The sequence below is a fragment of the Saimiri boliviensis genome, chromosome 17, assembly GCF_048565385.1.
Source record: "Saimiri boliviensis isolate mSaiBol1 chromosome 17, mSaiBol1.pri, whole genome shotgun sequence".
NCBI classification, from domain to species: domain Eukaryota; kingdom Metazoa; phylum Chordata; class Mammalia; order Primates; family Cebidae; genus Saimiri; species Saimiri boliviensis.
Window position 1 is genome coordinate 63003024 of NC_133465.1, and position 12998 is coordinate 63016021.

Below are 12998 nucleotides of genomic sequence, written 5' to 3' on the forward strand. Positions count from 1 at the left end.
ATGGCCTGGTGCCCCTGAACATCCTAGGTGATGAGCGAGTGGAAATTTGGACCCGTGGGACCCTCTGCTCTGCCCCTACCCAGGGCTGCTGGAGTCCTTGGGAGGGAGCCCAAAAGATCAAGGCCCCCAGCTTCCTCTGGCCTTCAGGGCTGACCCAGCCCTGGGCACCACCACTTGTCCCTTCGCAGCCCCAAGGGACAATGCCTTTTGGTTGCCACCCCATGCTCCTGATGCCTGGTGCCTCTCCTCCTCCCACCCCCCCGCCCAGCGTCAGTCGTCAGGCTCTGCTGCGGGGCTCCCCAACTCCCTCCGCCCCCGGGCCAGTACCTGGCACAGACTGGGAGGGGCTGCTGGGGGTGCCGAAGCCATAGTCGTTGACCGCGATGACCCGGAAGTCATAGCTCACGCCCGGCTTCAGGATGTCCATGCTGAATGTGTAGGAGCTCACCTCCTTGGGGATGTCTTTGATGAGGATGTCCCATAGTCCCTCATCTGCAGGAGCACAGAGGAAGGCCTGGGAGTGAGGGGGAGCCCCAAACCCCGCTCCCATCCCTGTCCTGAGTGTGGTCCCTGAGGGCTGGGCCTGTAGGATCCACCCTACTCCACACTGAATCACAGCGGCTGGTCCTCCCTTGAAGTTTCTTATAAACACACATTGTAAGGCTGGGCACGGTGGCTCATGCCTGTAATCCCAGCCCTTTGGGAGGCTGAGATGGAGGGATCATGAGGTCAGGAGTTCGAGACTAGCCTGACCAACATGGTGAAACCCCATCTCTACTAAAAATACAAAAATTAGCTGGGTGTGGTGGCACATGCCTGTAATCCTAGCTACTCGGGATGCTGAGGCAGGAGAATTGCCTGAATCCAGGAGGAGGAGGTTGCAGTGAGCCAAGATCTCGCCACTGCACTCCAGCCTGGTATAATCCCAGCACTTTGGGAGGCCGAGGCAGGCAGATCACCCGAGGTCAGGAGTTTGAGACCAGCCTGGCCAGCATGGTGAAACCCCGTCTCTACTAAAAATACGAAATTAGCCAGGCGTGGTGGCGTGTGCCTGTAATCCCAGCTACTTGGGAGGCTGAGGCAGGGGAATCGCTTGAACCCAAGAGCCAGAGGTTGCAGTAAGCCAACATCATGCCATTGCATTTTGGCCTGGGCAACAGAGCGAGACTCCATCTCAAAAAAAAAAGGAAAAAAAAAAAAAAAAAGACACTTTTGGAGCATCTCTTGTACTTTTTTTTTTTTTTTTTTTTTTTTTTTTGAGACGGAGTTTCGCTGTTGTTACCCAGGCTGGAGTGCAATGGCACAATCTTGGCTCACCGCAACCTCCGCCTCCTGGGTTCAGGCAATTCTCCTGCCTCAGCCTCCTGAGTAGCTGGGATTACAGGCACGTGCCACCACGCCCAGCTAATTTTTGTATTTTTAGTAGAGACGGGGTTTCACCATGTTGACCAGGATGGTCTTAATCTCTTGACCTCGTGATCCACCCGCCTCGGCCTCCCAAAGTGCTAGGATTACAGGCTTAAGCCACCGCGCCCAGCCCTCTTGTACTCTTTTTATTAAAATATTGGTACTACATTAAAAGATACGTACTGTCCAGAAAGTACTGTCACAACCAATGACAGTCTCATCGTCCAAAGAAACAGGCTCAATGTGCTAGCCCTTGTGTGGGCAGAACACTATGGATTCTGTCGACCACATCATTAAAAATGGCTGGAAACATGCTTTTAATTGACTGCCTGAGATATGATCATATGGGAATACCCTTCTTTACTTAACTAGGTCCCGTTTTTCTAACTCCCTTTCCTCATTCAAAACCTACACAATGGTGGCGGGAGACAAAAATAAGAGTGCTGTTTTTCTCATTCTTTTTTTTTTTTAAGACAAAGTCTTGCTCTGTCACCCAGGCTGGAGTGCAGTGGTGTGATCTCAGCTCACCACAACCTCTGCCCGCCTCCTGGGTTCAAGCAATTCTCCTGCCTCAGCCTCCAGAGTAGCTGGGATTACAGGCTTACTCCACCATGCTCAGCTAATTTTTGTATTTTTTAGTAGAGATGAGTTTCACCATATTGGCCAGGCTGGTCTTGAACTCCTGATCTCAGGTGATCTGCCCCCCCTTGGCCTCCTAAAGTGCTGGGATTACAGCCATGAGCCACTATGCCTGGTCTTTGTCTTTTCTTTTTAATAACAGCTACAGGAAAGATATGGTTTAAAAAAAAATTATTTTGAGAAAGGGTCTCGCTCTGTTGCTGAGGCTGGAGTGCAGTGGCACGCTCTTGGCTCACCGCAGTATCGACCTCCTGGGCTCAAATGATCCTCCCACCTCAGCCTCTCAAAGTGCTAGCATTACAGGTGTGAGCCACCACGCTCTGCCAACAGGAAAGATTTGGGTTTCCTGAGTGGGTTTACTCAAGTTGCCTGCATCTGGCGAGACCTTCTTCAGCTACCTTCTTTCTCAGAAGAGAAAGAGGGGCAGCGGAGGCCCCAGGGGTTCCCTCTCTGTTCTTCACCCCGTGTTGGCCTTAGTCACCTCTGTCTTGCTTTTGAGCTTCCTTCAGATCCCCTTCCCCTCATTGTCTGTGGCTCTCTGGGCCTTCCCCTCGTGGGACATAATTCACCTTCACGCTGTTCAATCAGAGCGGTGGGGGTCCTGTCTGGGTCAGGGAGGAGGCAAGCCCCCGCCATAGCCCTGGGGTAGCCATCATGCTGGTGGGGAGGTTAGGAGGGGCTGCGCACTCTGGGTAGGGCCAACGGGGCCACCCTGGCCCTGAAATGGGGTCATCTTCCTGCTGGTGGCAGTACAGGGCTGATTCAGAAACCCAAGTGTCCAAGCCACCCTGGGCCTCGTCAGACCCCTCTTCACGGCAAGAGGACGTCAGTGAGCCCAGCTCGCAGGTCCTCTCTGTCTGGCCTGCTCCAGGGAGGTTGCCCAGTGGCCAGCAGCAGGTCTTCCAGGTTGCTGCCACCAGGGGGTAAAAGACCCTAACTCCCCAGCCTCTCCCCCATGCAACGCCCATTCTGCTGCTGCGCCCTGGTTGAAGCTTCTCTTCCACCAGAGGGGAGCCCAGCTCAGGGCTGCCCTTCCCTAGGGCTGGCGGTTTTGTTTTCCTCGCCATACTTTCTCAGAGACCCAGCCATGTAAGTTCAGCATGTAGCAGAGGTGCCTGGTTGCTCTGGTGTCCTGTCTGAATTTTGGACCCAGTGGTGGGACCCGCTGAGGGGGCTGCCTTATGGCTTCCAGTGTGGGTCCCTCCAGTGTGGGGAAGGCCATGGGGAGCCCGTCTGCATCAGAGCTGTCCTTGCAGAAGACCTCAGCTCCCGAACCTCCACCTCATTGGTGGTCTTATTTGATTTTGAGCTTCTGCCACCCACACCTCCATGTTTTTTTTGAGACGGAGTCTCGTTCTGTCACCCAGGCTGGAGTGCAATGGAGCGATCTCAGCTCACTGCAACCTCTGCCTCCCATTCAAGAGATTCTCCTACTTGAGCTTCTTGAGTAGCTGGGATTACAGGCACCTGCCACCACACTCAGCTAACTTTTATATTTTTAGTAGAGATGGGGTTTCGTCATTTTTTTTTTTTTAACCATTTTTCAATCCTTTAGTTTAGAAAGGAGAGCCAGGAGAACTGGGGACTTAGAAAACAGATTCTAGGCCGGGCGCGGTGGCTCAAGCCTGTAATCCCAGCACTTCGGGAGGCCGAGGCGGGTGGATCACGAGGTCGAGAGATCGAGACCATCCTGGTCAACATGGTGAAACCCCGTCTCTACTAAAAATACAAAAAAGTAGCTGGGCATGGTGGCGCGTGCCTGTAATCCCAGCTACTCAGGAGGCTGAGGCAGGAGAATTGCCTGAACCCAGGAGGCGGAGGTTGCGGTGAGCCGAGATGGCGCCATTGCACTCCAGCCTGGGTAACAGGAGCGAAACTCCGTCTCAAAAAAAAAAAAAAAAAAAAAAAAAAAACAGATTCTAAACTGAAAAGTGCCCAGCCCAGGTGTGCAGAGCCAGGGTCTGGGGGTTTTGTGCTGGGCAGGGGCTGCCCTGGGAGGGGGCAGAGAAGGAGAGCCACTTTAGGATACCCCTTAGGCTGTGGAGGGTGTCAGCTGGGCCTCTGAAGCCACTAATATCTGCTTCCAATCCTGGAGAGCCCTGTGTGGGGGACCCAATGGGATTTCTTCTTGGAAGGGCCCCCACCCCAAGTGTCAGGGAAGCCAGCAGGAGCTGAGGGAGGGAGGTGCTGTAACAGCAGCCACAGCCTCCAGGGACCCAGGCAGGCCCAGCTTCCCGCCTGGCACTGAGCATGCCATCTGCTTTAGGCCCCGGCTGGCAGGCAGGTGGGCAGCTTTCTCCCTCAGCACAGGGGCTGGGGGCACAGATGCAGACCCAGCATTCCAAACTCAGAACCCCCACGAGAGGCCTCAGTCTTATGGGAAATGCCTCCAGCCGAACCCCTCTGCCCCAACGCACTCTTCATCTGCCTACTGAAGAAACTTCTGGAAAGAGTGGAGACTTGAGGGACCCCTTCCTGGGGTGTGTGTATTTGCATTTTTCTGTTTGGGCATTTGTGTGTCCCAGTAGGACCAACACCCCAGGGAGATGAGGCAGGCAGGCAGGAGGCCCAGCAGGCGCCATTACTTCTTCACGATCTGGATGACGTCCTCACGCTCCATGGTGTGGGTCAGGCCCACCCGCTGTGGACTGTACTTGGTGCTGGTGTCCCACACCAGGGCATACTTGAACTGGCTGGCAAGTGACCGGTGGATGCGGTGGTACACAGGCCCGACTAAGCCCCCTTTCCGGAGAATGATGGTGTCTGTGGAGTCCGACCCCTGTCCTTTCTTCTTGGTGTAGATGCAGGTCAGGGCCAAGTACTCCCAAAGCTTCTCCAGCAGGAAGTCCAAGTTCAGCTTGATGCCACAGCTGATGACCACATTGTTGGGTTTTTGGGCCAGGCAGTCCACCTCTTCCATGGAGATCTGGTCGCTTTTGTTATAAACATACAGGCAGGGCATGTACATCCGGTTGTCCACGATCACATGGATGAACTCTGGGGAGCAGTCTTCTTGGAAGAGCACTTCTGCACTGAAGGTCTCGTATTTGTGCGGGATGAGCTGCACCAGCTTTTCCGAGCATTGGGCCAGTGTGACTGTGGAGTTAAAGGAGATGCCACCGCCTTTCTTGGGCTTGAAGTAGATGTTAGGCTTGTGCTTGTTGAGGTGGTTGCCCATGGACTCCAGCTCCTTCTCCAGCAGAGACCTCTCCAGCATCGTGATGATGACATCGGCCATGCGCGTCACAGCAATCATCGGCTGACCATGGCCTTTTCCTTGTGTGGCACCTTCAATGATTCCAGGAAGGTTCCAGGAGCTGGATGTTGGTGCCTTTGTATTCAATGACCCCAGGAATACACGTCAGAGCGGTGAACTCACAGGATGCTGCCTCGCTGGCCGTGGAGGTCATCAGACTCAAGAATGTGGACTTACCCACAGAGGGAAATCCAATCAGTGCCACGTGGGCATCACCCGACTTCAGGACATCAAAGCCCTCCCTTTGGATGAGGCAGATTTGGATGGTTCCAGGAGCTGGGCCCGATACTTGGCGAGTTTAGCTTTCAACAGGCCCAGATGACACTCAGTGGCCTTGTTCTTCTGCGTCCAAGCGATCTCCTTCTCCATCTCCGAGATCTTCTCTAAGATCCCCATGGTGGCAGCAGAGCTGGGTGTACAGACGGCGGCTGCAGCGGTACCGGGAATTCCGGTCTGTCGGCAGCAACAGAAAAGCATGTCCGGTTTCGCCATGTTGGCCAGGCTGGTCTCGAACTCCTGACCTCAGGTGATCTACCCGCCTTGGCCTCCCAAAGTGCTGGGATTACAGGTGTGAGCCACTGTACCTGGCGCATATTTTTGTTTAACATCTCTCTCTCTCTTTCCCCCTTGCTGGCTGTGAAATCCCTCATGGGCAAGGATCATGACTAATTCTTCTTAGTTTTCCTTGGCCCAGAATCCAGCACGGACACCTTCTCAGCGTTTCTTGAACAAATAAATGGAACCTTTCTTTCTTGCCCTTTTCATAGCATTAGGTGCCAAATTTCGGAGCTTTATGCCTTGAAATGTTAGTACTGGGGTGCAAATCCATTTTCCTCACATGCCTCTGGATTCTCTCACCTTCAAATGACATCATCATAACGATGATGATGGTGGTGACAACAGCTGGCACCTACGCCACTGTCAAGCATCCTGGGTCTACATGCTTTCCTTTGCAAATCCACAGCAATGGCCAGAGGGAGGAACTACGGTCCCCATTTTACAGATGAGGACACCAAGGGCTGGAGGAGGCTTCACTCAGCTTCCCAAGGTCCCATGCTGTCAGAAGCAGAGCCGGTGTTTCTGCCTGGGGCCACCTCACTTCTGGCATTGACCTTCCCTGTCCGACGCAGTCAGGAGTTGGACTTGCGGTTGCTGGATAGGGTGGGATGGCTGAGGACCCTGCTGCTGCCTTCTAGAAGCTGGGCTCTCCTGCCTGCTGTTTAACCCCCCTTGTTCCACCCGACACAGGGACAAAGGGTGGGGCCGGGGCAACCGGGCCAGGCCAGAAGCTGCTGGAATGTCACGCTGGGGCTCTGGATGCCAACCCCGGGAGTTAGCTGATGTGCAGGACGGGCCCCTGGAGCTATTAATCCCTGAGGAAACCCCCTCCCTGGGTCTGCAGTGCTTTCTACAAGCTCCTGGCTTGTAAAAAGTGAGTGTATTTAGTTTATCCTCCCTTGCACGGAGCACAGGCAATTCAGGGGCAAGTATTAAGACAGGGGCTATGCCAGCCTGAAGATGAGAAGGGGCACAGAAGAAGTGGCAGGGGACATGAAGCGGAGAGAGGCTCACCTCATCGCAGCAGCCTGCTCTCAAACAGCCTCGGGGACAGGCCACCTTGCCCCTTGACCCCTCTCCCCTGCTCCTCCCCTTGCTAGCTACTGATCCTATCCTCTGCTCTCTGGCCCTGGTCCTGCTCTGAGTCCTGGTTTCTCATGGGGGCCTGGCGTGGTCCTTCCTTTTACTCTCAGGCCTTGATTCCACCAGTGTGGACCAAGTCACAGCCTGCAAACTTGGAACACTGGAGTCCCCCACTGGGCCTCCCAGGAAACACTGGAGAATCAGTAGGACCGGAGTCCCGGGCCAACATTCCACAGCCTGGCACCCCAGCTGGCCAACTTGGGTGGAATAAACAGGTGCAGGCCCTGGTTGGGAGAAGCACGTGGTGGTCTCCAGGCCAGCTCAGCAGCTGGCACCAGAGGGCCAGGGACGGACCATCTGGAGTAAGGAGAGAGCCAGCCCCATGTGCAGCCTCTGGCCACATGGTGGATCTGAGCAGCTAGATGTATTGGCTATATGCACCTATGATTATTAGCATGTGATTAAAGCAGGTGCGGGTGGTCACAGCTTCCAGGAGCTACTAGAATTATTAACTCTTTGCTATTGGGATGATTAGTGCCCGGCTCCCTCGAAGTATTAACAACTTGTCACTGGGATGTTTCCATCCATATTCCCCATTAGAAGTATTAGCTACCGCGATGCCTGATGATGTCCCATCATGATTGCTATTTGCTGTTTGGGCTAGAACAACAAAGTCGTCTTTTCCTTCTCAAGTTCAGTCACCTAACTGCAGATCTGTGGGATACAGAGGACAGGCTTCCTGCTCTTGCTGATTCTGGCACCTCTGATTAACTTGGAAACCTAGCAACGGCGGGAGCTGGCAGTGGCTGCGGGCTCCTGCGAGGAAGCAGAGCCCGGCAAGCGGGTGTCAGGACGGGTGAAACCGGAGCAGTGGAGAGCAGGCCCCCGAGTGACTTATCCGTCACGCATCTCCTGATGGCTTTGGAAGTTCTTGTGATTCAATTTCAGGCTTGACAGGAGAGGCTGGTACAATGACAGCTGCTGCAGAGACAGCCACGATGGCAGAGGCAGGGCTTCGAGAGGCAGCTGGAGTCTCCTTAATTATGGGGCACCCATCAGTGGGGTCACGTGGAGGATTCAGTATTTGACCCACGTGAGCCACATGCTCGGGCCTCTGGCTTCCTGAGGGTTCCTTGACCCAAGCTGGTCCTCAGCTAGCACTAAGAGCCGTTCTCCGGAGGCCTCCTGGGAGTTCCTTAGCCAGGAACCCAGCTCTAGGAGCCACCCTACCCCTTCTCTCACCCCCCAACAAGGCCAGGTGACCACCTGCAGCAGCACAAACGCCTTCTCAGGCAGGAGGACAGACGCAAATGCCCCGAGTGGAGGGACCCAGGAAGGAGGGGAGACAGTGGGTCTAGGGTGTCAGCCCAGCAGGGCAGGGCGCACCTGAAGGCCTGGCCTCGATGACGTAGCGAGTGATGGGCCCTTTGCCCGGGTCTCCGCTGGACCAATGGATGGTGATGGCGGAGCTGTACCGCACGATGATGGGCACGCCAGGTGGTCCTGGAGCACCTGCAAACAGCACAGAGGCAAGGGATGTACAGGACCCAGAACAGCCACCCAGCCTGTCACCTGGGGCTCAAGGAGGAGCACTGGCCGACAAAATCAGCCCTGGACGGAGAGCCGCCAGGAAGCCCTGCAGATGTCGAGGCCTGAGAGTGCATCTCAGCCTGGGCCTGCCAGGATGGACTCTTGTCCCCTCTGGGCCACCCCTACACTCCACACTCCAAATCCCAGGGCCGAAGCCAAATGGAATAGTCCAGAAAGTTCCCTGGAGTAGAGTCAGGAGACCTGGGTTCCAGCCCAGAACTTGATAGATGGGTGACTTTAATCAATCCACATAGCCTTCCAGTGCCTCAGTTTCCCCCTCTGTAAGGGCCTTTTGGAAGGTAAGGCTTGAAGGCTGTCTCTTAGATGGGGGGCAGGGGGCAACAGAAGTGGGTGCGATGATGGCAGAGTGGGCCCATGAGGGGAGGGGATTGGTCGGAGTGTGGCTGAAGAGTTAATGTTGCCCTCCTGGCATGTGATAGGATGTCTGCCCTCCCTCCCTCCTGCCTGAAATCCCCCAACCCCAGTTGCATTTGCTATTAGGTTAGGCAAGGGGAGAGGGGTTCAGGCCCCCAGAAGCCTTGGAGCCTCTGATGCTGGGAGGAGGGAGGAAGGACGGGGGCCCATGCCACTCTCCTGGCATGAAGGTACGTCAGGAGCAGCCTGGGATGTGGGCCAGCCAGGGAGCCGGTGCTGGGAGTTGAAGCAGGAGAGAGGAGGTGACTTCCGCAGTGAGAGGAGTGAGCAGGTGTCTGTCTACAAGGGGCTCTGAGCCCCTTCTCCTCTCGGGGGTGCCTGTCCAGAATTCTGACCCCACATGCTGTCACCTCTAAGCCTATTCCCCACCAGAGAAGAGGCTCTGCATCCCCAGAGCTGGGTACACAGTAGGTGCTCAGGGGATGAGGGAGGGATCCCGTGCATGAGAGGGTGGCCACCTGGCTGGTGGGTGGGTGGGTGGGGGGGTCTCTGTGGATGCCTGCCAGGAAGACAACAGAGTCCAGCCTCACACTGATACCCCCCAGGGTTCTGGAGAGCCAGCAGGCCACACAGGAGGCCAGGGACCAGCTCACAACCTGGCAGCCCTGCTCAGCTCCTATGCCCACCCCATGGCCTTGGAGGGCCCCATTTCCTTCCTTCCCTAAGGAGCAGCCTGTCTGCAGCACAAGGGCAGAGCAGCTGAGGGGTCAGGTGGGGTGGACACACTCGAGGGAGTGGGGTGGGGTGGGCAGCCCTTAGGATCCTGCATGTTCCTCCTTCACAGGGCAGTACTCAGGGCTGAGGATGGAGCCCCCACCTCCTCCGGGGCCACTGCCTGGCCGCACGTTCTCCCCCCACAGACCCCGCCCTGCACCCACATCAAGTAGGGAGGATCGGTTCTTTCTTTCTTTTTTTTGAGACGTGTTCTCACTCTTTTGCCCAGGCTGGAGTGCAGGGGCACAATCAGATCTCACTGCAGCCTGACCTCCTGGGCTCAAATGATCCTCCCACCAAAGCCTCCTGAGTAGCTGGGACTTCAGGTATTCGCCAGCGTGCCGGGCTAATTTTACTTTTGTAGAGATGGCGTTTTGCTATGTTGCCCAGGCTGGTCTTGACCTCCTGGGCTCAGGCAATCCACCTGCCTGGAACTTCCAAAATGCTGGGATTATAGACGTGAACCACCGCACGCTGCCGGTTCTTTCTCAGAGTGCCCTCCCCTACCTTTTCTGTACCCCCTGCCCTCTCTCTCCTCCCACCCCCCACCTCCCTGGCTGGGGCACTTTAAGTCTCAGGATAGAACATCCTGTCCTCTGCACAGCCCTCTCCTGTTCCCAGGCCACTGCCAAAGCTTGGTCCTCAGCTGCCTGCCAGCTTGGTTTCCTGCTCTTGCTTCCCTCTCAGGTGAGAGGCAGCGCAGGGCGGGGCTGGGGCAGTAGTTGGGGGGGGCTCCCGGGTTTCTTGCCGCAGGCTTTGTCCTGAGTTTGCCCTAGAGCCACAGGGCTTCTTTGCAGAACCAGACTGTGGGGAATAGAAAGTGACCAGCCAGAAAGAAAAAGTGATTCGTGGCCAGCCTGAGCCATTAGGGGAAGATGGTCTCCCGTGGGGCAGGTGGCAGATGAGAGAAGGGGCTGGGCTCCCAGGCCTGGCTCCCCTCCTGGGGTAGGTTAATCAGGGCTGCTGGGGAGAGGAAGCCTTTGACACTCCTGGCTGAAGGGGCAGGGTGGAGAAGGAGATGGCATTTTAGGGGAAGTCTGGGATGGGCTATACCTCTTCATAGGGACGGAGGCATCACAGTGGCCTGGGACGTGGCTTTTGTTTTCAAAACAGGACATCCTACACTGACTGGCTGTAACAGGGACTTTGGAGAGCTAAACCTTGACCATGGCAGATGCCTGGGGGAGTGGGGGTGGGAGGGAAAGGGAGGGGAAGAGAACATTTAAAGGAGATGATTGGGCGCCGTGGCCCATGCCTGTAATCCCAGCACTTTGGGAGGCTGAGGCGGGTGGATTACTTGAGATCAGGAGCTGGAGACCAGCCTGGCCAAACCCCGTCTCTACTAAAAAGACAAAAATTAGCGAATCGTGATGGAAATCACCTGTAATCCCAGCTTCTTGGGAGGCTGAAACATGAGAACTGCTTGAACTCGGGAGGCGGAGGTTGCAGTGAGCTGAGATTGCACCACTGCACTCCAGCCTGGGCAACAGAGCAAGACTGCGTATCAAAAAAAAAAAAAAAAAAAAAAAAGTTTGGGTGCAGTGGCTCACACCTGTAATTCCAGCACTTTTCGAGGCCAAGGCAGGCAGATCACAAGGACACAGGAGATCGAGATCAGCCTGGCCAATGTGGTGAAACCCTGTCTCTACTAAAAATACAAAAAAATTAGCTGGGTGTGGTGGCACACACCTGTAGTCCCAGCTACTTGGGAGACGGAGGCAGGAGAATTGCTTGAACCTGGGAGGTGGAGGTTGCAGTGAGCCAAGACTGCGCCACTGCACTCCAGCCTGGGTGACACAGCGAGACTTTGTCTCAGAAAAACAAAAAAACAAACAAAAAACCACCCCAAAACAACAACAACAAATACAAAAACAATAAAGGAGATGAAGGAAGACTTCCTGGGTGGGTCAGTTAAACACTAAAGGGCATTCTGCAGAGCGGGTGGGTAGGGTGGTGGGAGGCAGGGCCCTGGCAGTGAATAGGTGAGCCTCTCCATCAGGGTGTTTCTCAAGGTGCCACTTTGTCATGGCCTCCAGGGGCCTTTGTGAAAGTGCAGGTTGCCAGGTCCCACCTCGGCCCCAGGAAATCAACCCCTCCAGGCACCCACCCTGGGAATATGCATCTCCGTGCACCCTGCTCTGGGGCTAGGGGTGGTTCGGGGGCGTGGGAAGATGGCTCTGGCTGGGCGAAAGGCAGGGGCACCTGCCAGGCTCATGCTCCCAGGACGGAAGTGAAGGAGGACGTGCAATTAGCGGGGAGGGAAAGAACTGAGCAGAGCAGGTGGAGCACCCAGGCGAGGCCTGTGGGTTGGGCCTAAGCGGGAGGGGAGGGGCCCGGCCTGTGGGTTGGGCCTAAGCGGGAGGGGAGGGGCCAGGCCTGTGGGTTGGGCCTAAGCGGGAGGGGAGGGGCCAGGCTTGTGGGTTGGGCCTAAGCGGGAGGGGAGGGGCCAGGCCTGTGGGTTGGGCCTAAGCGGGAGGGGAGGGGCCAGGCCTGTGGGTTGGGCCTAAGTGGGAGGGGAGGGGCCAGGCCTGTGGGTTGGGCCTAAGCGGGAGGGGAGGGGCCAGACCTGTGGGTTGGGCCTAAGCGGGAGGGGAGGGGCCAGGCCTGTGGGTTGGGCCTAAGCGGGAGGGGAGGGGCCAGGCCTCTACGCTGGGCCTAAGTGGGGGACAAGGGGCCGCTGCTGCAGGGTTTGTGGCTTGAGGAACTGAGGACACTGATGCCATTAACCAAAGTGCGGAACATGAGAGGAGAGGGCGGAGGGAGGGGGCACTGGGCACCAGGGGAAAGAGTGAGCTCTGCCCTCCACTCTGTCTTCAGGGTCCAGCACAGCTCTTGGCACTGGGGACCCTTCTGACAGGGGGGTTGAACCGCCGTGTGGAGGCCGTGCCTGGCCCTGCCTGGCCCATTGCTTTCCTACCTTCTCCGGGGCCCGTGGTGACGTTGGCTTCGATCTCCGGCCCGTAGGTGAAGGTCTTGGCTCTGATGCGGAACCGGTAGGTCACCCCCTCTGCCAGGTCCTTCACCTTCAGCCACAGGGGGCTGGTCCCCTTCACGTCCACTGTCACGATCTTGCTGACTCCTAGGGGAGGCACAGCACATGGGGACTGCAGGGACCACCAGGTGCAGGGCCCACTGAGGCTCCCCCGGAGGCCACGGGGAAGGGGAAGGGGAAGTGGCAGTGGTTTGGGTCCCGGGACCCTGGGCAGGGGCCTCACCCCTGGAGGTCAGGCTAAAACACCCCCCAGCCCACACAGCCACATTGCCCATGCTGTGTTTCTCAGAGCACTGTCCTGCCGCTCTTCTCAGGGAGAAGGGC

The 12998-nt window shown here is 56.5% G+C and overlaps 1 protein-coding gene and 1 pseudogene across 2 annotated transcripts in view; both read right to left on the reverse strand.

Annotated features, from left to right (window-relative positions):
* Positions 1–12998, reverse strand: part of SDK2 (sidekick cell adhesion molecule 2) — a 317714-nt gene that overhangs the window by 13035 nt on the left and 291681 nt on the right. For both annotated transcript variants that reach the window (XM_074388917.1, XM_010342476.3), the window contains 3 exons: positions 12600–12761; positions 8330–8455; positions 328–492 (listed from right to left, as the gene is read on the reverse strand). In XM_074388917.1, the coding sequence (XP_074245018.1) occupies positions 328–492; positions 8330–8455; positions 12600–12761 (453 nt within the window). The remainder of the gene's footprint in view (positions 1–327; positions 493–8329; positions 8456–12599; positions 12762–12998) is intronic.
* On the reverse strand, positions 4628–6582 carry LOC101051619 (developmentally-regulated GTP-binding protein 2 pseudogene; annotated as a pseudogene).